Genomic DNA, 24,575 nt, shown 5'->3' with positions numbered 1-24,575 from the left:
GTGAGGTGGCGCCCCACCACCTGTTCCTGTGTGAGGACCATGTGCCGGACATCGGGGGCGGCCGGGCGCAGGTGCGGCCCATGCTGGGCACCAGGGAGGACATGGAGGCCCTGTGGGAGAACCTGGACACCATCGACTGCTTTGCCACTGACCACGGTGAGATCCACACAGGGGCGGGGCGAGGGTACTCCCATGGGAGGGGCAGGGTGAGGGTACTCCCATGGGAGGGGCAGGTCTAGGGTACTCCCATGGGAGGGGCAGGTCTAGGGTACTCCCATGGGAGGGGCAGGTCTAGGGTACTCCCACGGGAGGGGCAGGGTGAGGGTACTCCCACGGGAGGGGCAGGGTGAGGGTACTCCCACGGGAGGGGCAGGTCTAGGGTACTCCCACGGGAGGGGCAGGTCTAGGGTACTCCCATGGGAGGGGCAGGTCTAGGGCACTCCCATGGGAGGGGCAGGTCTAGGGTACTCCCACGGGAGGGGCAGGGTGAGGGTACTCCCACGGGAGGGGCAGGGTGAGGGTACTCCCAAGGGAGGGGCAGGGTGAGGGTACTCCCACGGGAGGGGCAGGTCTAGGGCACTCCCATGGGAGGGGCAGGTCTAGGGTACTCCCACGGGAGGGGCAGGGTGAGGGTACTCCCACGGGAGGGGCAGGTCTAGGGTACTCCCACGGGAGGGGCAGGGTGAGGGTACTCCCACGGGAGGGGCAGGTCTAGGGTACTCCCATGGGAGGGGCAGGTCTAGGGTACTCCCACGGGAGGGGCAGGGTGAGGGTACTCCCACGGGAGGGGCAGGGTGAGGGTACTCCCACGGGAGGGGTAGGGTGAGGGTACTCCCATGGGAGGGGCAGGTCTAGGGTACTCCCATGGGAGGGGCAGGGTGAGGGTACTCCCACGGGAGGGGCAGTTTCTAGGTTGCATGAAACCAGTATTTGCTGTGAGCGAACTTGTTCATTCTGACCATAGGGTGTGTTTGTTTTGAACTCCCAGCCCCCCACTCTGTGGAGGAGAAGAGCAGTGAGAAGCCGCCCCCGGGCTACCCAGGCCTGGAGACCATGCTGCCCCTGCTCCTCACAGCAGTCAGCGATGGACGCCTCACCATCGACGACATCATCAGACGCCTCTACGATAACCCCCGCAAGATCCTCTCCCTGCCAGTCCAGGAGAACACATATGTGGAGGTAGAGAACCACAGACACACAGGGGAACACATATGTGGAGGTAGAGAACCACAGACACACAGGAGAACACATATGTGGAGGTAGAGAACCACAGACACACAGGAGAACACATATGTGGAGGTAGAGAACCACAGACACACAGGGGAACACATATGTGGAGGTAGAGAACCACAGACACACAGGAGAACACATATGTGGAGGTAGAGAACCACAGACACACAGGAGAACACATATGTGGAGGTAGAGAACCACAGACACAGGAGAACACATATGTGGAGGTAGAGAACCACAGACACACAGGAGAACACATGTGGAGGTAGTGAACCACAGACACACAGGAGAACACATATGTGGAGGTAGAGAACCACAGACACACAGGAGAACACATATGTGGAGGTAGAGAACCACAGACACACAGGAGAACACATATGTGGAGGTAGAGAACCACAGACACACAGGAGAACACATATGTGGAGGTAGAGAACCACAGACACACAGGAGAACACATATGTGGAGGTAGAGAACCACAGACACACAGGAGAACACATATGTGGAGGTAGAGAACCACAGACACACAGGAGAACACATATGTGGAGGTAGAGAACCACAGACACAGGAGAACACATGTGGAGGTAGAGAACCACAGACACACAGGAGAACACATATGTGGAGGTAGAGAACCACAGACACACAGGAGAACACATGTGGAGGTAGAGAACCACAGACACACAGGAGAACACATATGTGGAGGTAGTGAACCACAGACACACAGGAGAACACATGTGGAGGTAGTGAACCACAGACACACAGGAGAACACATGTGGAGGTAGAGAACCACAGACACACAGGAGAACACATATGTGGAGGTAGAGAACCACAGACACACAGGAGAACACATATGTGGAGGTAGAGAACCACAGACACACAGGAGAACACATATGTGGAGGTAGAGAACCACAGACACACAGGAGAACACATATGTGGAGGTAGAGAACCACAGACACACAGGAGAACACATATGTGGAGGTAGAGAACCACAGACACACAGGAGAACACATATGTGGAGGTAGAGAACCACAGACACAGGAGAACACATGTGGAGGTAGAGAACCACAGACACACAGGAGAACACATATGTGGAGGTAGAGAACCACAGACACACAGGAGAACACATGTGGAGGTAGAGAACCACAGACACACAGGAGAACACATGTGGAGGTAGAGAACCACAGACACACAGGAGAACACATGTGGAGGTAGTGAACCACAGACACACAGGAGAACACATGTGGAGGTAGTGAACCACAGACACACAGGAGAACACATGTGGAGGTAGAGAACCACAGACACACAGGAGAACACATGTGGAGGTAGTGAACCACAGACACACAGGAGAACACATATGTGGAGGTAGTGAACCACAGACACACAGGAGAACACATGTGGAGGTAGTGAACCACAGACACACAGGAGAACACATGTGGAGGTAGAGAACCACAGACACACTAGGGGTGTAACGGTACGCAAAAGTTATGGTTCAGTACATACCTCGGTTTTGAAGTTAGCTTTGTTCATTTTCGGTACAGTAATGAGAATTTTTTTTTCTTGTTTATTGTATATTATGAACTTTTGTAAACATCAACAGTCACTTGTCTCTTGTGCCTCTCCCTCTTGTGGGGGGGTGTGGGCTCGGGGCTGGGGGGGGCTCGGGGCTGGGGGGGGCTCGGGGGGGGCTCGGGGCTGGGGGGGGCTCGGGGCTGGGGGGGGGCTCGGGGCTGGGGGGGTGTGGGCTCGGGGCTGGGGGGGGCTCGGGGCTGGGGGGGGCTCGGGGCTGGGGGGGGCTCGGGGCTGAGGGGGGCTCGGGGCTGAGGGGGGCTCGGGGCTGGGGGGGGCTCGGGGCTGGGGGGGGGTGGGCTCGGGGCTGGGGGGGGCTCGGGGCTGGGGGGGGGTGGGCTCGGGGCTGGGGGGGGCTCGGGGCTGGGGGGGAGTGGGCTCGGGGCTGGGGTGGGTCGGGGCTGGGGTGGGTCGGGGCTGGGGGGGTGTGGGCTCGGGGCTGGGGTGGGTCGGGGCTGGGGTGGGTCGGGGCTGGGGGGGTGTGGGTGCCGTATCCGGGGGTTCGCCCAGGGTGGCATATAAGCTAGAAACGCTACTGCTCTGAGGGATGAGCTGCTTGTCCCCCACCACAGACAGTATTAGCTAGCTAACGATGAGCTGCTTGTCCCCCACCACAGACGGTATTAGCTAGCTAACGATGAGCTGCTTGTCCCCCACCACAGACAGTATTAGCTAGCTAACGATGAGCTGCTTGTCCCCCACCACAGACAGTATTAGCTAGCTAACGATGAGCTGCTTGTCCCCCACCGTATTAGCTAGCTAACGGCGTTGCTGTTGGATAATGTATGAGCTTCCTAACGCTGGCTATTCTAACTAGCTATGTTAGCATGATGCACAGTAGTTAGCTGCTAGGCTAGCGAGATAACTATAGCCGGGCAATATGCCAGCTGGGCTAACTTAGCTGGGTAGCTAATATAACGTAGCTTGCTAAAATTACTTGCCTAATAGTTTATTTGAAGATTTGTGTCTCCGAGATTGTCAGTGTTGTGTTAAGAACTTGGCCTGCTATCTTATCTGGGTTAACGAGGTGCATCGGAGTGACGGAGAGGAGCGGAGGATGGGCTGTTCAGACGGGTCCAGCAGCAGTGTGTGTGATAATTAGCAGTGTGTGTGATAATTAGCAGTGTGTGTGATAATTAGCAGTGTGTGTGATAATTAGCAGTGTGTGTGATAATTAGCAGTGTGTGTGATAATTAGCAGTGTGTGTGATAATTAGCAGTGTGTGTGATAATTAGCAGTGTGTGAGATAATTAGCAGTGTGTGTGATAATTAGCAGTGTGTGTGATAATTAGCAGTGTGTGTGATAATTAGCAGTGTGTGTGATAATTAGCAGTGTGAGATAATTAGCAGTGTGTGTGATAATTAGCAGTGTGTGTGATAATTAGCAGTGTGTGTGATAATTAGCAGTGTGTGTGATAATTAGCAGTGTGTGATAATTAGCAGTGTGTGTGATAATTAGCAGTGTGTGAGATAATTAGTAGTGTGTGAGATAATTAGCAGTGTGTGTGATAATTAGCAGTGTGTGTGCTAATTAGCAGTGTGTGTGATAATTAGCAGTGTGTGTGATAATTAGCAGTGTGTGTGATAATTAGCAGTGTGTGTGATAATTAGCAGTGTGTGTGATAATTAGCAGTGTGTGAGATAATTAGCAGTGTGTGAGAATTAGCAGTGTTTGAGATAATTAGCAGTCCATCCATCTATCCATCTTAGGGTTAGGGTTATCCGGGATCGGGTCGCGGAGGCAGCAGCTCCAGCTCCACATCTTTAGCCGCTCACAGGCCAGTGCAGAGATGTAGTCCCGTCTCCTGGGTCTGATCCGCGTAGGCCTACCCCTAGTCCCGCCACCTAGTCCTGGGTCTAATCCGCGTAGGCCTCCAGAGATGTAGTCCCGCCACCTAGTCCTGGGTCTAATCCGCGTAGGCCTACAGAGATGTCGTCCCGCCACCTAGTCCTGGGTCTGATCCGCGTAGGCCTACAGAGATGTAGTCCCGCCACCTGGTCCTGGGTCTGATCCGCGTAGGCCTACAGAGATGTAGTCCCGCCACCTGGTCCTGGGTCTGATCCGCGTAGGCCTACAGAGATGTAGTCCCGCCACCTAGTCCTGGGTCTGATCCGCTAGGCCTACCCCTAGTCCCGCCACCTAGTCCTGGGTCTAATCCGCGTAGGCCTACCCCTGCCTCCTCCCAGCCGGACACGCTTTGAAAACCACCCTAGGGAGGCGCCCAGGAGGCATCCTCACTAGATGCCCAAACCACCTCAACTGGCTCCTTTCGACGCAAAGGAGCAGAGGCTCTACTCCGAGTCTCTCCCGGATGACTGAACTTCTCACCCGATCTCTCAGGGAGACCCCAGCCACCCTCCGGAGAATGTGAGGCAGAGACTTAACAAATGATTGGTCCACCATGTGGGAACTCTGATTAGAAGTATGTTCTACATGGAAAACAAGCCTGGCACCCTAGCCTAACCCTAACCCTAACCCTGGCACGTCTGCACCCAAGGTCCTGTACTGAAACGGTTCAATAGAAATACCTGTACTGTTACACCCCTAACACACACACACACACAAACGGCCTTACCTCATCTGTCGTGCCCCCTCTCTCCTCCTCCCTCCCCTCCTCTCACTCCTCTTCCCTCTCTCTCCTCTCCCCTCTCTCGTCCCTGCCCTGCTCCTCCAGGTGGACCTGGAGCAGGAGTGGGTGATTCCTCAGGCCATGCAGTTCACCAAGTCCAAATGGACGCCCTTCCAGGGCATGAAGGTCAAGGGCAAGGTTAGGAGGGTGGTTCTCAGAGGAGAGGTGGCCTACATCGACGGGCAGGTATGACCCTAACCCTGTATCACACCACACGTCATTACTTTCCACTTTGCACATAAAGTTTACTTTCCCATCCAGATTCTCATGCAATAAGATTGTAACGCCGTCCTGCTGGTCTCGTCAGGTGCTGGTTCCTCCAGGTTATGGTGAGGATGTGAAGACGTGGCCTGCTGGCACCCCCGTCATCCTGCCTCCCGAACCTCCCAAAGATGTCCCACAGGTAGCTAACCCCTAACCTAACCTAACCCCACCCTAAGTTGGCCTTCATGCTGTCACTGTTCTTTTGTTTGTCTTTTTGTATTGTATCTGTAAAAGAGACCTGGTCTCAAGATGTTCTTCCCTGTCTAAATAAAGCCATCCATCGTACTCTATCTATCCACCCACCTCTAACCACTCCCTAACCCCCCTAACTCCGACCTCTCTCCCCCCTGTGTGTCAGACCCCAGAGCGCCCCCGTCCCACCCCTCTGTTTGAAGGAGTCCGTACCCGTGCCCTCAGCCCTCGGCGCATGACGGGGGAAGGCCGCTACATGCTCCCTCCCCGCATCCACCACTCTTCGGACCCCGGCATGCCCCCAGGTACTACACCTCCCAGAACCCCTTGCTGCATCGCACTACACTTCATATTTACATGTCAGAAGCCCTTTCTACACAGAGATCCCACTTTAGACCCTTTCAAGGGAAACAATTAAACCTTTGATAATTAGAGCAACAGCTTCTTGGTCCAAGTAAACTGCAATTTATACAAGAGCTAGCTCCAACCACGCATTGTGATTACCCAAGAGGCATGTGGAGCCGTGCCAATAACCACAATATACCAATTGGCAAATCACCTGTAAAAGTATCACTCCGCTTTGATTCATTGTTTCATGACATGATAGGAATTGTGAGCAATAAACGTACTGAAACTGGTAAGATTCTTTTCTTTTAGTTGAAAGGGAACAGACAGTTTGGGATACATGCTTACATGAAGATTATATTAGCCGCCAGCTAGCTAGCTTGCTCTGTTGACGTTAAGGCGTTAAGTTGCCTATAACAATGGTTAACAATGGAGAATTATGTCGGTTTGCAGATGGCCGAAAGCAATGCAATTTAATGAAATTGAACAGTACTAAACCATCTGTTTAAATAAATATATTTAACGACAGTGCAGGTGCCGTTATACAAAAGCAATTACACTCAAGCTTGTGCTTGATTGTGGTTATTGGCACAGCTGTGTAGTGACATCACTCCGCTTTGCATCATGCCCTATCACCGTGCCAATAACCACCATAAAGCACTCCTTGTATGTTATTGCTTATATATAATAACCACCATAAAGCACGCCCTCTCGTATGTTGTTGCTTATATATAATAACCACCATAAAGCACTCCCTCTCGTTTGTTATTGCTTATATATAATAACCACCATAAAGCACTCCCTCTCGTATGTTATTGCTTATATATAATAACCACCATAAAGCACTCCCTCTCGTATGTTATTGCTAATATATAATAACCACCATAAAGCACTCCCTCTCGTATGTTATTGCTAATATATAATAACCACCATAAAGCACTCCCTCTCGTATGTTATTGCTAATATATAATAACCACCATAAAGCACTCCCTCTCGTATGTTATTGCTAATATATAATAACCACCATAAAGCACTCCCTCTCGTATGTTATTGCTTATATATAATAACCACCATAAAGCACTCCCTCTCGTATGTTATTGCTAATATATAATAACCACCATAAAGCACTCCCTCTCGTATGTTATTGCTTATATATAATAACCACCATAAAGCACTCCCTCTCGTATCTTATTGCTAATATATAATAACCACCATAAAGCACTACCCCTCGTATGTTATTGCTTAAGTAAACGATGGTGTTGTTTTGAATATGATTATTCCATGAAAGAAGACCCCTATTATGCTAGCTTCCCTTGTTTACACTGGACCAGATGAAGCGAGTGCAGGCTACTGTCCCCCTGGTGGGTGATTCAGATAGCGCAGGCTAATGTCCCCCTGGTGGGTGATTCAGATAGTGCAGGCTAATGTCCCCCTGGTGGGTGATTCAGATAGTGCAGGCTAATGTCCCCCTGGTGGGTGATTCAGATAGTCCAGGCTAATGTCCCCCTGGTGGGTGATTCAGATAGCGCAGGCTAATGTCCCCCTGGTGGGTGATTCAGATAGCGCAGGCTAATGTCACCCTGGTGGGTGATTCAGATAGCGCAGGCTAATGTCACCCTGGTGGGTGATTCAGATAGCGCAGGCTAATGTCCCCCTGGTGGGTGATTCAGATAGCGCAGGCTAATGTCCCCCTGGTGGGTGATTCAGATAGCGCAGGCTAATGTCACCCTGGTGGGTGTTTCAGATAGTGCAGGCTAATGTCCCCCTGGTGGGTGATTCCGATAGTGCAGGCTAATGTCCCCCTGGTGGGTGATTCAGATAGTGCAGGCTAATGTCCCCCTGGTGGGTGATTCAGATAGCGCAGGCTAATGTCCCCCTGGTGGGTGATTCAGATAGCGCAGGCTAATGTCCCCCTGGTGGGTGATTCAGATAGCGCAGGCTAATGTCGAATGTGATTCAGATAGCGCAGGCTAATGTCGAATGTGATTCAGATAGCGCAGGCTAATGTCGAATGTGATTCAGATTGCGCAGGCTACTGTCGAATGTGATTCAGATAGCGCAGGCTAATGTCGAATGTGATTCAGATAGCGCAGGCTAATGTCGAATGTGATTCAGATAGCGCAGGCTAATGTCGAATGTGATTCAGATTGCGAAGGCTAATGTCGAATGTGATTCAGATAGCTGGCATTCCAGAATCAGAGGCATAAGCCTTTTTACCTTCGCTAGCTGTCAAATGAGACAACAAGCTATAGTAGTATACAGTGCCCAGCTTGGCTATGGCTGTTTATAGGTAGACTAATTCCTAGTTGTTTGAATGATAAAAATCTATTAGGAATTATACATATGACTGAATAGTCATAGTCTTCTCGCAAAGGACTTGCAAAGCGAGTGTGGAGCAGTAGGCAACGAAAATCCGACACTTTTAAAATCAATTGATTGACTGGTGACAAGGAATTAACAATTAGACTGAGGATTAGAAAGAAATTTGAATGATAGAAAACAGAATTACGTACTGGACGTTAATGAATAGCGCAACCCAGAAGTGAAACTGTGTTTTGATCTCAAAAAACAATTAGCCTACACTGCAATACAATAAATAAATAAATAAAATTTAAAAAAAATCTAACAACATGCAAAATGAACAAGAATAAACTTGGTTGGATATCCTTAGAACAAGAACAAGAACAAGAGCCTGACATTAATCCTAACAGTAATCTTACAGAGCTTGACATTGATCATAAACAGCGTTGTTCTGTGCTTGTCAAGGTGCATAGCCTGATCAAACATGACACCGAGAAACAGAGTCTGACTATTATTGCTGTAGCCGAGCAGGCAGTGGGGGGGTTTGTGAATTACCTAACGGAAAAGTCTTAATGCGTCCAATTTCATTGGCTCACTTCTAAGTGGCTTAACGTTTGAGGTCCACTGTTATTCTCCATCTATATTAATGGTATAGGTCATAATGTGGATGGCGCCAACTCATTTGTATGCATATTATACTGTATATTGTGCTGGTCCCTCCATTACGAAGGCTCTTGTCGACTTGCAGGCTGTTTTTAATATTATCCAGATGCTATAGTTGCTTTTAAATTCTGATAAAATGAAGGTAATGCATTTTTCTAATGCCAAAAACAAACTTCTTAGACATCTTACTGCACAGGGAAATAAATTAGACGTTGTCTGCCGTTATAAATATATTGGTGCTTGATGACTGTCTTTCTTTTAAACTTCAGGTTAATAATCTCCTTAAAAGACTGAGGCTGATGTTCTATTCTATTTTATTCTTGTTTCTCCATTGAGGCCAGAAGAAGACTGGTTTCTGCTGCCTTTCTACCGGTGCTTGATTATGGTGATCTGCTGTACTTGAATGCACCTGCCTGCGCATGTTAGACTCGGCATATCACAGTGCATATCACAGTGCACTACGTTTTATCAGAAATTGTAGAGCTTTAATTCATCACTGTACACTGTACTCCAGGCTGGCTGACCTCAGTCTGGCATTGGTACCTGTTCATTTATAAAGCTATCCTAGGGTGTATTCACACAGACACTAGTTAGTGCGCACCAAACGAGCTTTGGGCCCGAGAGCGCTTCGTTTAGGCCTGTGTGAGCACAGCAATCGCACTCAGGTGCGCGTCAAAATAGCCGCACCGAGACCCACCAGAAGGGGTGGTCTCCAGAAGGGGTGGTCTCGGAGCAGCTTCAACCGAATTCTTGTGCGCACCAGTTATGGTGTGAAGGCGCGCAACCTCGGACCGACGCAACTACCTTGTGCACGCAATATGTTTGACCTAAAAAGGCTCCCGTAGTCAGCTGAGCTGTGCATTGTGGGTTGAGGATGACCATAACAGAGAGTGGTATATGCAAACGATATAGAAAGCAATTACCAGTGTAAGGAACAGCAAGCGTATTTGTGTCTCCATTGTGCACAATATAAATTCGTTCTTCCCGGGAGTTTTTCATGACGCTCTTGCACCCGCCCCCAGAAAGATATTGACCAATGACGGCACTGAGCCTTTTCATGTGACTTGTGGTGCTGCATTTGGACCAGAGTAAAGAAAGTGCTGTGTGAAAGCGAACCGCAGTAGCTGAAAAATGAAACAATGTATCACTTTTGCTTTTGGTGCGCATCAATGGTGCACTAACATGTGAATACGCCCCTAGACTCCCGGCCTACTGTCAGTAGTTCCAGTCTGAGATCTCATGATGTGATCCTGTAGTCAGTGGCGAGTGCCACTGTAGGACTGAACTGGGAAAGAAGGCTTTCATGTGCTCTGCTCCTCTTACCTCTAGCCTTCACAACATCTGAAGCTAATGGAACTGGTCTCTCTGCCTGCTTTTAAAGCACTCAAGCTTGTTGTTAGATGCGTCTGTTGGCTTGTGTCAATGTCCATAAGTATTTTATTATTTAATTATTTAATTTGTACCCTATAAGCTCTGCTCTATTGTTGTTCTTGTCTGTAACGTTTAATGCTGCTATTTTGGTCAGGTCTCTCTTGTAAATGAGATCTTTCATCTCAATGGAACCACCTGGTAAAATAAAGGTTACATTTAAAAAATAAATCTCCTAACTCTTACTCTAACTCTGTGTCAAAATGTGTTAGCAGCTGAAGATTCAAAGGAGAGAACTTTACGAAGAGCATATGATGAAGGTTTGAAGCTATGCTGTAGTGCGGTTCTTACTGCTGTAGTGCAGTTCTGCCCATCTTGCTAAGCCCTTGTCTTTCTGTCTGTCTGTGACACTGGTGCCTTTGTCTCCTGCCTATTAAGCCAGCAGTTAGGAGCTGTCAGGAATACACATCTACATATATACACAACACATCTACATATAGACACAACACATCTACATATATACACAACACATCTACATATATACACAACACATCTACATATATACACAACACATCTACATATATACACAACACATCTACATATATACACAACACATCTCACATATTATACACTACACATCTACATATACACACAACACATCTACATATAGACACAACACATCTACATATATACACAACACATCTACATATATACACAACACATCTACATATATACAGAACACATCTACATATATACACAACACATCTCACATATTATACACAACACATCTACATATATACACAACACATCTACATATAGACACAACACATCTACATATATACACAACACATCTACATATATACACAACACATCTACATATATACAGAACACATCTACATATATACACAACACATCTCACATATTATACACTACACATCTACATATAGACACAACACATCTACATATATACAGAACACATCTACATATATACACAACACATCTACATATATACACAACACATCTCACATATTATACACTACACATCTACATATATACACAACACATCTCACATATAGACACAACACATCTACATATAGACACAACACATCTACATATACACACAACACATCTACATATACACACAACACATCTACATATATACACAACACATCTCACATATAGACACAACACATCTACATATAGACACAACACATCTACATATACACACAACACATCTACATATATACACAACACATCTACATATATACACAACACATCTCACATATTATACACAACACATCTACATATATACACAACACATCTACATATATACACAACACATCTCACATATATACACAACACATCTACATATATACACAACACATCTACATATATACACAACACATCTCACACATTATACTCACATTATACACAACACATCTACATATATACACAACACATCTCACATATATACACAACACATCTACATATATACACAACACATCTACATATATACACAACACATCTACATATATACACAACACTTCTACATATATACACAACACATCTACATATATACACAACACATCTACATATATACACAACACATCTACACTTATACACAACACATCTACATATATACACAACACATCTACATATATACACAACACATCTACATATATACACAACACCTACATATATACACAACACATCTACATATATACACAACACATCTACATATATACACAATACTTCTACATATATACACAACACATCTACATATATACACAACACATCTACATATATACACAACACATCTACATATATACACAATACTTCTACATATATACACAACACATCTACATATATACACAACACATCTACATATATACACAACACATCTACACTTATACACAACACATCTACATATATACACAACACATCTACACATATACACAACACATCTCACATATTATACACAACACATCTACATATATACACAACACATCTACATATATACACAACACATCTCACATATATACACAACACATCTACATATATACACAACACATCTCACATATTATACACTACACATCTACATATATACACAACACATCTACATATATACACAACACATCTACACATATACACAACACATCTACATATATACACAACACATCTACATATATACACAACACATCTACATATATACACAACACATCTCACATATATACACAACACATCTACATATATACACAACACATCTACATATATACACAACACATCTACATATATACACAACACATCTACATATATACACAACACATCTCACATATATACACAACACATCTACATATATACACAACACATCTACATATATACACAACACATCTACACATATACACAACACATCTACATATATACACAACACATCTCACATATACACAACACATCTACATATATACACAACACATCTACATATATACACAACACATCTACATATATACACAATACTTCTACATATATACACAACACATCTACATATATACACAACACATCTACATATATACACAACACATCTACATATATACACAATACTTCTACATATATACACAACACATCTACATATATACACAACACATCTACATATATACACAACACATCTACACTTATACACAACACATCTACATATATACACAACACATCTACATATATACACAACACATCTACATATATACACAACACATCTACATATATACACAACACATCTCACATATTATACACAACACATCTACATATATACACAACACATCTACATATATACACAACACATCTACATATATACACAACACATCTACATATATACACAACACATCTACATATATACACAACACATCTACATATATACACAACACATCTCACATATATACACAACACATCTACATATAGACACAACACATCTACATATATACACAACACATCTACATATATACACAACACATCTCACACATTATACTCACATTATACACAACACATCTACATATATACACAACACATCTCACATATATACACAACACATCTACATATATACACAACACATCTACATATATACACAACACATCTACATATATACACAACACTTCTACATATATACACAACACATCTACATATATACACAACACATCTACATATATACACAACACATCTACACTTATACACAACACATCTACATATATACACAACACATCTACATATATACACAACACATCTACATATATACACAACACATCTACATATATACACAACACATCTACATATACACACAACACATCTACATATAGACACAACGCATCTACATATATACACAACACATCTCACATATTATACACAACACATCTACATATATACACAACACATCTACATATATACACAACACATCTCATCTGATATATACACAACACATCTACATATATACACAACACATCTACATATATACACAACACATCTACATATATACAACACATCTACATATATACACAACACATCTCACATATATACACAACACATCTCACATATATACACAACACATCTACATATATACACAACACATCTACATATATACACAACACATCTACACATATACACAACACATCTACATATATACACAACACATCTCACATATACACAACACATCTACATATATACACAACACATCTACATATATACACAACACATCTACATATATACACAATACTTCTACATATATACACAACACATCTACATATATACACAACACATCTACATATATACACAACACATCTACATATATACACAATACTTCTACATATATACACAACACATCTACATATATACACAACACATCTACATATATACACAACACATCTACACTTATACACAACACATCTACATATATACACAACACATCTACACATATACACAACACATCTCACATATTATACACAACACATCTACATATATACACAACACATCTACATATATACACAACACATCTCACATATATACACAACACATCTACATATATACACAACACATCTCACATATTATACACTACACATCTACATATATACACAACACATCTACATATATACACAACACATCTACACATATACACAACACATCTACATATATACACAACACATCTACATATATACACAACACATCTACATATATACACAACACATCTCACATATATACACAACACATCTACATATATACACAACACATCTACATATATACACAACACATCTACATTTATACACAACACATCTACATATATACACAACACATCTCACATATATACACAACACATCTCACATATATACACAACACATCTACATATATACACAACACATCTACATATATACACAACACATCTACACATAAACACAACACATCTACATATATACACAACACATCTCACATATACACAACACATCTACATATATACACAACACATCTACATATATACACAACACATCTACATATATACACAATACTTCTACATATATACACAACACATCTACATATATACACAACACATCTACATATATACACAACACATCTACATATATACACAATACTTCTACATATATACACAACACATCTACATATATACACAACACATCTACATATATACACAACACATCTACATTTATACACAACACATCTACATATATACACAACACATCTACATATATACACAACACATCTACATATATACACAACACATCTACATATATACACAACACATCTACATATATACACAACACATCTACATATATACACAACACATCTACATATATACACAACACATCTACATATATACACAACACATCTACATATATACACAACACATCTACATATATACACAACACATCTACATATAGACACAACACATCTACATATATACACAACACATCTACATATATACACAACACATCTACATATATACACAACACATCTACATATATACACAACACATCTACATATATACACAACACATCTACACTTATACACAACACATCTACACTTATACACAACACATCTACATATATACACAACACATCTACATATATACACAACACATCTACATATATACACAACACATCTACATATATACACAACACATCTATATATATACACAACACATCTACACTTATACACAACACATCTACACTTATACACAACACATCTACATATATACACAACACATCTACATATATACACAACACATCTACATATATACACAACACATCTACATATATACACAACACATCTACATATAGACACAACACATCTACATATAGACACAACACATCTACATGTATACACAACACATCTACATATATACACAACACATCTACATATATACACAACACATCTACATATATACACAACACATCTCACATTATACACAACACATCTACATATATACACAACACATCTACATATATACACAACACATCTACACATATACACAACACATCTCACATATTATACACAACACATCTACATATATACACAACACATCTCACATATATACACAACCCATCTACATATATACACAACACATCTACATATATACACAACACATCTACATATATACACAACACATCTACATATATACACAACACTTCTACATATATACACAACACATCTACATATATACACAACACATCTACATATATACACAACACATCTACACATATACACAACACATCTCACATATTATACACAACACATCTACATATAGACACAACACATTTACATATAGACACAACACATCTACATATAGACACAACACATCTACATATAGACACAACACATCTACATATAGACACAACACATCTCACATATATACACAACACATCTACATATATACACAACACATCTACATATATACACAACACATCTACATATATACACAACACATCTACATATATACACAACACATCTACATATACACACAACACATCTACATATACACACAACACATCTACATATATACACAACACATCTACATATATACACAACACATCTCACATATATACACAACACATCTACATATATACACAACACATCTACATATATACACAACACATCTACATATATACACAACACATCTCATCTGATATTGGGAAACAGTCTGCTCAAAAGTTTTTAAATGCTGTTACTTCTTGTTACTGGCTGTACTACCACATGTTGCTGCTTTGCTTGCTTTTTAGCCACTTTGAGCCAACTGTTTTCCTAATGTTTAGTTCACAAAAAAGATAAATACATGATATTATATAAATAAATGTATAGCTTAGATTTGATCATTTATATCTTCATGGTTTTCAGGTGTTGACCCATTAAATTCTGCTTGAGGCTAGGGTTAGGGCTAGGGGTATGGGAGGCTAGGGTTAGGGCTAGGGGTGTGGGAGGCTAGGGTTATGGGAGGCTAGGGTTAGGGCTAGGGTTATGGGAGGCTAGGGTTATGGGAGGCTAGGGTTAGGGGCTAGGGGTGTGGGAGGCTAGGGTAAGGGCTAGGGTTATGGGAGGCTAGGGTTAGGGGCTAGGGTTGTGGGAGGCTAGGGTTATGGGAGGCTAGGGTTAGGGGCTAGGGTTATGGGAGGCTAGGGTTAGGGCTAGGGTTATGGGAGGCTAGGGTTAGGGGCTAGGGTTATGGGAGGCTAGGGTTAGGGCTAGGGTTATGGGAGGCTAGGGTTAGGGGCTAGGGGTATGGGAGGCTTGGGTTAGGGCTAGGGGTGTGGGAGGCTAGGGCTAGGGTTATGGGAGGCTAGGGTTAGGGCTAAGGTTGTGGGAGGCTAGGGTTAGGGCTATGGTTATGGGAGGCTAGGGTTATGGGAGGCTAGGGTTAGGGGCTAGGGTTGTGGGAGGCTAGGGTTAGGGCTAGGGGTGTGGGAGGCTAGGGTTATGGGAGGCTAGGGTTAGGGCTAAGGTTGTGGGAGGCTAGGGTTAGGGCTAAGGTTGTGGGAGGCTAGGGTTAGGGCTAGGGTTATGGGAGGCTAGGGTTATGGGAGGCTAGGGTTAGGGGCTAGGGTTGTGGGAGGCTAGGGTTAGGGCTAGGGGTGTGGGAGGCTAGGGTTATGGGAGGCTAGGGTTAGGGGCTAGGGGTGTGGGAGGCTAGGGTAAGGGCTAGGGTTATGGGAGGCTAGGGTTAGGGGCTAGGGTTATGGGAGGCTAGGGTTAGGGGCTAGGGTTGTGGGAGGCTAGGGTTAGGGGCTAGGGTTATGGGAGGCTAGGGTTAGGGCTAGGGTTATGGGAGGCTAGGGTTAGGGGCTAGGGTTATGGGAGGCTAGGGTTAGGGGCTAGGGGTGTGGGAGGCTAGGGTAAGGGCTAGGGTTGTGGGAGGCTAGGGTTAGGGGCTAGGGGTGTGGGAGGCTAGGGTAAGGGCTAGGGTTATGGGAGGCTAGGGTTAGAGCTAGGGTTGTGGGAGGCTAGGGTTAGGGGCTAGGGGTGTGGGAGGCTAGGGTTAGGGGCTAGGGGTGTGGGAGGCTAGGGTTAGGGCTAGGGTTGTGGGAGGCTAGGGTTAGGGCTAGGGTTATGGGAGGCTAGGGTTAGGGGCTAGGGTTAGGGGCTAGGGTTATGGGAGGCTAGGGTTAGGGGCTAGGGTTGTGGGAGGCTAGGGTTAGGGGCTAGGGTTATGGGAGGCTAGGGTTAGGGCTAGGGTTATGGGAGGCTAGGGTTAGGGGCTAGGGTTATGGGAGGCTAGGGTTAGGGGCTAGGGGTGTGGGAGGCTAGGGTAAGGGCTAGGGTTGTGGGAGGCTAGGGTTAGGGGCTAGGGGTGTGGGAGGCTAGGGTAAGGGCTAGGGTTATGGGAGGCTAGGGTTAGAGCTAGGGTTGTGGGAGGCTAGGGTTAGGGGCTAGGGGTGTGGGAGGCTAGGGTTAGGGGCTAGGGGTGTGGGAGGCTAGGGTTAGGGCTAGGGTTGTGGGAGGCTAGGGTTAGGGCTAGGGTTATGGGAGGCTAGGGTTAGGGGCTAGGGTTATGGGAGGCTAGGGTTAGGGCTAGGGTTATGGGAGGCTAGGGTTATGGGAGGCTAGGGTTAGGGGCTAGGGTTATGGGAGGCTAGGGTTAGGGCTAGGGTTGTGGGAGGCTAGGGTTAGGGCTAGGGTTATGGGAGGCTAGGGTTATGGGAGGCTAGGGTTAGGGCTAGGGTTATGGGAGGCTAGGGTTAGGGCTAGGGTTGTGGGAGGCTAGGGTTAGGGCTAGGGTTATGGGAGGCTAGGGTTATGGGAGGCTAGGGTTAGGGGCTAGGGTTATGGGAGGCTAGGGTTAGGGCTAGGGGTGTGGGAGGCTAGGGTAAGGGCTAGGGTTATGGGAGGCTAGGGTTATGGGAGGCTAGGGTTAGGGCTAGGGTTATGGGAGGCTAGGGTTAGGGCTAGGGTTGTGGGAGGCTAGGGTTAGGGCTAGGGTTGTGACCCTACATGCCATGGGCCATTCCATTCACCGTCGGTGTTTCTCTGCTTCCTCAGAGCTGTCTCTGGCTGCAGCCGGAGGGGACGTGTACAGCCACCCCCCCCCCCTGGCCAGGCTCCTGTCTCCCCAGGCCCAGACCGGACTGTCCCCACAGGGCCTGGTCCACCTCCAGACCTCCCCTCTGCTCCACCCCCTGGTTGGACAGCACGTCCTCTCTGTCAGGCAGTTCAGCAAGGAGCAGGTACATTTTTACATTTTAGTCCTTTGAATGGTGATGTGTGTGTGTGTGTGTGTGTGTGTGTGTGTGTGTGTGTGTGTGTGTGTGTGTGTGTGTGAGAAAAAACGACACTGAGCAGTGCGCAGCAAACGTGAACAGCAACGAAGATGGCAACGGGAGAGAGCGCTTTTTTCAGACGAGATAGCTGCAGCTTCAGCAGCAACTAATACAGAAGGGGCACAATATGGAAATATTTCAGCTTTAAAGTTGACAAAAGGCGAGCCCTAACCATAGCCCTAGCACCGCTGTGTCTCTCAAAGTGTCTCACGAAAGGAGGAGGCAACCGACAGGTAACCCTAACCCCAACAAACAGACAGGTGACCAACATAGACTAACATTACATTAGCTCCCCTGTTACAGTATGTCCATGAAAGAAATACAGCATGGTGGAAAAGCCTCTCTGGAAGGGCACTTTTATAACATTGGCTTGTTTCTCTCTTTTTTAAGCATTAGTACCGTTTGGTACCAAGTACCATAACACTTGTCTTCGTACCGATAACAAAACTCACATTTTATTACTGTGACAACACTGTTACACACGCAAACACATATGCGCACTAAGTGGATTAACACACACCACATCCTGAACCATGCAGTTCAGGGAAGATGGGGTACTGAAACAGAAGAGGGTTAGGGTTACTGCTTTACTGTTGAGGGCCTAGTGGAGTGCAGTAGCATGACAGTTTGTGTATTTCAGATCTCCCACCTATTCAACGTGGCTCATACTCTTCGCCTGATGGTGCAGAAAGAGAGAGGCTTGGACATATTGAAGGTAGGTGCTGTGTACTATGTATAGCCTTGTTGCAGCTCTGTGGACATATTGAAAGTAGGTACTAGCCATGTGTCAGTCTACATGTGTAAACGTGTAGACACGGAAATGAAACCATAAACGGCTAGGGTTAAAATCCCTAAATGAAAAACTGAACCGCAACGAATTTACCGCTCTATCAGCAGTATAGACCACACGACCGCTCTATCAGCAGTATAGACCACATGACCGCTATATCAGCAGTATAGACCACACGACCGCTCTAGCAGCAGTATAGACCACATGACCGCTATATCAGCAGTATAGACCACACGACCGCTCTAGCAGCAGTATAGACCACACGACCGCTCTAGCAGCAGTATAGACAACACGGCCGCTCTATCAGCAGTATAGACCACACGACCGCTCTATCAGCAGTATAGACCACACGACCGCTCTAGCAGCAGTATAGACCACACGACCGCTCTAGCAGCAGTATAGACAACACGGCCGCTCAAGTAGCAGTATAGACTACACGACCGCTCTATCAGCAGTATAGACCACACGACCGCTCTATCAGCAGTATAGACCACACGACCGCTCTATCAGCAGTATAGACCACACGACCGCTCTATCAGCAGTATAGACCACACGACCGCTCTAGCAGCAGTATAGACCACACGACCGCTCTAGCAGCAGTATAGACCACACGACCGCTCTATCAGCAGTATAGACCACACGACCGGTCTAGCAGCAGTATAGACCACACGACCGCTCTAGCAGCAGTATAGACCACACGACCGGTCTAGCAGCAGTATAGACCACACGACCGCTCTAGCAGCAGTATAGACCACACGACCGCTCTAGCAGCAGTATAGACAACACGACCGCTCGCCGTGAAGCTCTCTGTTTGCAGGAGATGTGACTTGTGATTGATCATAGGTCAAATCAAACTGTGTGTGTTGGATAACGTGTATGTATGTTCTCCCCAGGGTAAGGTGATGGCCTCCATGTTCTATGAGGTGAGCACGCGGACCAGCAGCTCGTTTGCCGCGGCCATGCAGCGTCTAGGTGGTTCTGTGGTCCATTTCAGCGAGGCCACCTCCTCCTCTCAGAAGGGCGAGTCTCTGAGTGACTCGGTCCAGACCATGAGCTGCTACGCTGACGTGCTGGTCCTCCGACACCCCACACCTGGGGCCGTGGAGGTGAGCTGGGGCTGGGGGCTCTGGGCTGGCTAGGGGGTTAGGCCACCAGGCTGGGGGCTCTGGGCTGGCTCGGGGGTTAGGCCACCAGGCTGGGGGCTTTGGGCTGGCTCGGGGGTTAGGCCACCAGGCTGGGGGCTCTGGGCTGGCTAGGGGGTTAGGCCACCAGGCTGGGGGCTCTGGGCTGGCTCGGGGGTTAGGCCACCAGGCTGGGGGCTCTGGGCTTGCTCGGGGGTTAGGCCACCAGGCTGGGGGCTCTGGGCTTGCTCGGGGGTTAGGCCACCAGGCTGGGGGCTCTGGGCTTGCTCGGGGGTTAGGCCACCAGGCTGGGGGCTCTGGGCTGGCTCGGGGGTTAGGCGCCGGCATGGGGGTTAGGGGCTGGCCTGGGGGGCTGGTGGCTGGCTCAGTGGGGTTAGTCTAAGGGACTTGCTAAGGAGCTGGGGGACCACTCTGGGGGTTGGGGTGCTGGGTGGCTTTAAGGGCCAGTTGGGTTTAACTTCTTCTTATAAGCACCCTATAAGTTCATGTTAAAGTTTGTGTCCCACCCTCCACCCCCAGACTGCAGCACGGCACTGCCGGAAGCCTGTGATCAACGCAGGGGACGGGGTGGGAGAGCACCCCACCCAGGCCCTGCTGGACGTCTTCACCATCAGAGAGGAGCTAGGGACAGTCAATGGCATGACGGTGAGGCGCGCAACCCCACCTACAGCCTAACCCTACCCCACCTACACCCAACCCAACCGCACCTACACCCTAACCCTACCCCACCTACACCCTACCCAACCCAACCGCACCTACACCCTAACCCTACCCCACCTACACTCTACCCAACCCAACCGCACCTACACCCTAACCCTACCCCACCTACACCCTACCCAACCCAACCGCACCTACACCCTAACCCTACCCCACCTACACCCTACCCAACCCAACCGCACCTACACCCTAACCCTACCCAACCCAACCGCACCTACACCCTAACCCTACCCCACCTACACCCTACCCAACCCCACCTACACCCCAACCCAACCGCACCTACACCCTAACCCTACCCCACCTACACCCTACCCAACCCAACCGCACCTACACCCTACCCAACCCTACCCCACCTACACCCTACCCAACCGCACCTACACCCTAACCCTACCCCACCTACACCCTACCCAACCCAACCGCACCTACACCCTAACCCTACCCCACCTACACCCAACCCAACCGCACCTACACCCTAACCCTACCCCACCTACACCCTACCCAACCCAACCGCACCTACAGCCTAACCCTACCCCACCTACACCCTACCCAACCCAACCGCACCTACACCCTAACCCTAACCCTACCCCACCTACACCCTACCCAACCCAACCGCACCTACACCCTAACCCTGCCCCACCTACACCCTACCCAACCGCACCTACACCCTAACCCTACCCCACCTACACCCTAACCCTACCCAACCCAACCGCACCTACACCCTAACCCTACCCCACCTACACCCTACCCAACCCAACCGCACCTACAGCCTAACCCTACCCCACCTACACCCTACCCAACCCAACCGCACCTACACCCTAACCCTACCCCACCTACACCCTACCCAACCCAACCGCACCTACACCCTAACCCTACCCAACCCAACCGCACCTACACCCTAACCCTACCCCACCTACACCCTACCCAACCCAACCGCACCTACACCCTAACCCTACCCCACCTACACCCTACCCAACCGCACCTACACCCTAACCCTACCCCACCTACACCCTACCCAACCGCACCTACACCCTAACCCTACCCCACCTACATCCTACCCAACCCAACCGCACCTACACCCTAACCCTACCCCACCTACACCCTACCCAACCGCACCTACACCCTAACCCTACCCCACCTACACCCAACCCAACCGCACCTACACCCTAACCCTACCCCACCTACACCCTACCCAACCCAACTGCACCTACACCCTAACCCTACCCCACCTACACCCTACCCAACCGCACCTACACCCTAACCCTACCCCACCTACACCCAACCCAACCGCACCTACACCCTAACCCTACCCCACCTACACTCTACCCAACCGCACCTACACCCTAACCCTATCCCACCTACACCCTACCCTACCCAACCGCACCTACACCCTAACCCTACCCTACCTACACTCTACCCATCTTGCTCTTTGTATCGTCCTCTCTCTCTCTCTTGCTCTCTCTCGTCCTCTCTCTCTCTCTCGCTCTCTCTCGTCCTCTCTCTCTCTCTCTTGCTCTCTGTATCGTCCTCTCTCTCTCTCACTCTATCGTCCTCTCTCTCTTGCTCTCTGTATCGTCCTCTCTCTCTCTCTATCGTCCTCTCTCTCTCTTGCTCTCTCTATCGTCCTCTCTCTATCGTCCTCTCTCTATCATCCTCTCTCTCTCTTGCTCTCTCTATCGTCCTCTCTCGCTCTCTATCGTCCTCTCTCGCTCTCTATCGTCCTCTCTCTCTCTCTCTTGCTCTCTCTATCATCCTCTCTCTCTCTTCCTCTTGCTCTCTCTATCGTCCTCTCTTACTCTCTCTCTCTTGCTCTCTCTATCGTCCTCTCTCTCTCTCTCTCTATCGTCCTCTCTCTATCGTCCTCTCTCGCTCTCTATCGTCCTCTCTCTCTCTCTATCGTCCTCTCTCTCTCTCTCCTGCTCTCTATCGTCCTCTCTCTCTCTCTCTCTCTCTCTCTCTCTCTCTCCATCGTCCTCTCTCTCTCGCTCTCTATCGTCCTCTCTCTCTCTCTTGCTCTCTCTATCATCCTCTCTCTCTCTCTCTTCCTCTCGCTCTCTATCGTCCTCTCTCTCTCTCTTGCTCTCTCTATCATCCTCTCTCTCTCTCTCTCTCTCTCTTGCTCTCTCTCTCTCTCTCTCTCTCTCTCTTGCTCTCTCTCCCCCCTCCCTCAGATCACCATGGTGGGGGACCTGAAGCATGGCCGGACGGTGCACTCCCTGGCCCGGCTGCTGACCCAGTACAGGATAACGCTGCGCTCTCTCCCCCCTCCCTCAGATCACCATGGTGGGGGACCTGAAGCATGGCCGGACGGTGCACTCCCTGGCCCGGCTGCTGACCCAGTACAGGATAACGCTGCGCTATGTGGCTCCTAGGAACCTGCACATGCCCAGTGACATCATCGACTACGTGGCCTCCAAGGGCATCAAGCAGGTGAGGACTCTTCCATAAATAACGTAAAAGCAGCCAAGAGACTGTCAAAAGAAACACACTGAAGGCCAATATATGCTTCGTAACATTGTACGACACGTCTTACTCAAAAAATGGCAGCGATCAGACACGTTATCTGCGATTGGGGTGT

The 24,575-nt window shown here is 47.0% G+C and overlaps 1 protein-coding gene across 1 annotated transcript in view; it reads left to right on the top strand.

Annotated features, from left to right (window-relative positions):
* Nucleotides 1-24,575, top strand: part of cad (carbamoyl-phosphate synthetase 2, aspartate transcarbamylase, and dihydroorotase) — a 63,689-nt gene that overhangs the window by 33,833 nt on the left and 5,281 nt on the right. The window contains exons 31-40 of the mRNA XM_084439892.1: nt 1-156; nt 989-1,179; nt 5,469-5,609; nt 5,731-5,826; nt 6,046-6,184; nt 19,074-19,258; nt 19,992-20,066; nt 21,035-21,247; nt 21,803-21,928; nt 24,272-24,427. The exon at nt 1-156 is cut by the window's left edge and continues 46 nt beyond it. Of these exons, the coding sequence (XP_084296018.1) occupies nt 1-156; nt 989-1,179; nt 5,469-5,609; nt 5,731-5,826; nt 6,046-6,184; nt 19,074-19,258; nt 19,992-20,066; nt 21,035-21,247; nt 21,803-21,928; nt 24,272-24,427 (1,478 nt within the window). The remainder of the gene's footprint in view (nt 157-988; nt 1,180-5,468; nt 5,610-5,730; nt 5,827-6,045; nt 6,185-19,073; nt 19,259-19,991; nt 20,067-21,034; nt 21,248-21,802; nt 21,929-24,271; nt 24,428-24,575) is intronic.

The sequence above is a fragment of the Borostomias antarcticus genome, assembly GCF_949987555.1.
Source record: "Borostomias antarcticus genome assembly, chromosome: 6".
Lineage (NCBI taxonomy): Eukaryota > Metazoa > Chordata > Actinopteri > Stomiiformes > Stomiidae > Borostomias > Borostomias antarcticus.
The sequence above is the reverse complement of the archived record's forward strand: the minus strand, read 5'-3'. Positions and strand labels throughout refer to the sequence as shown.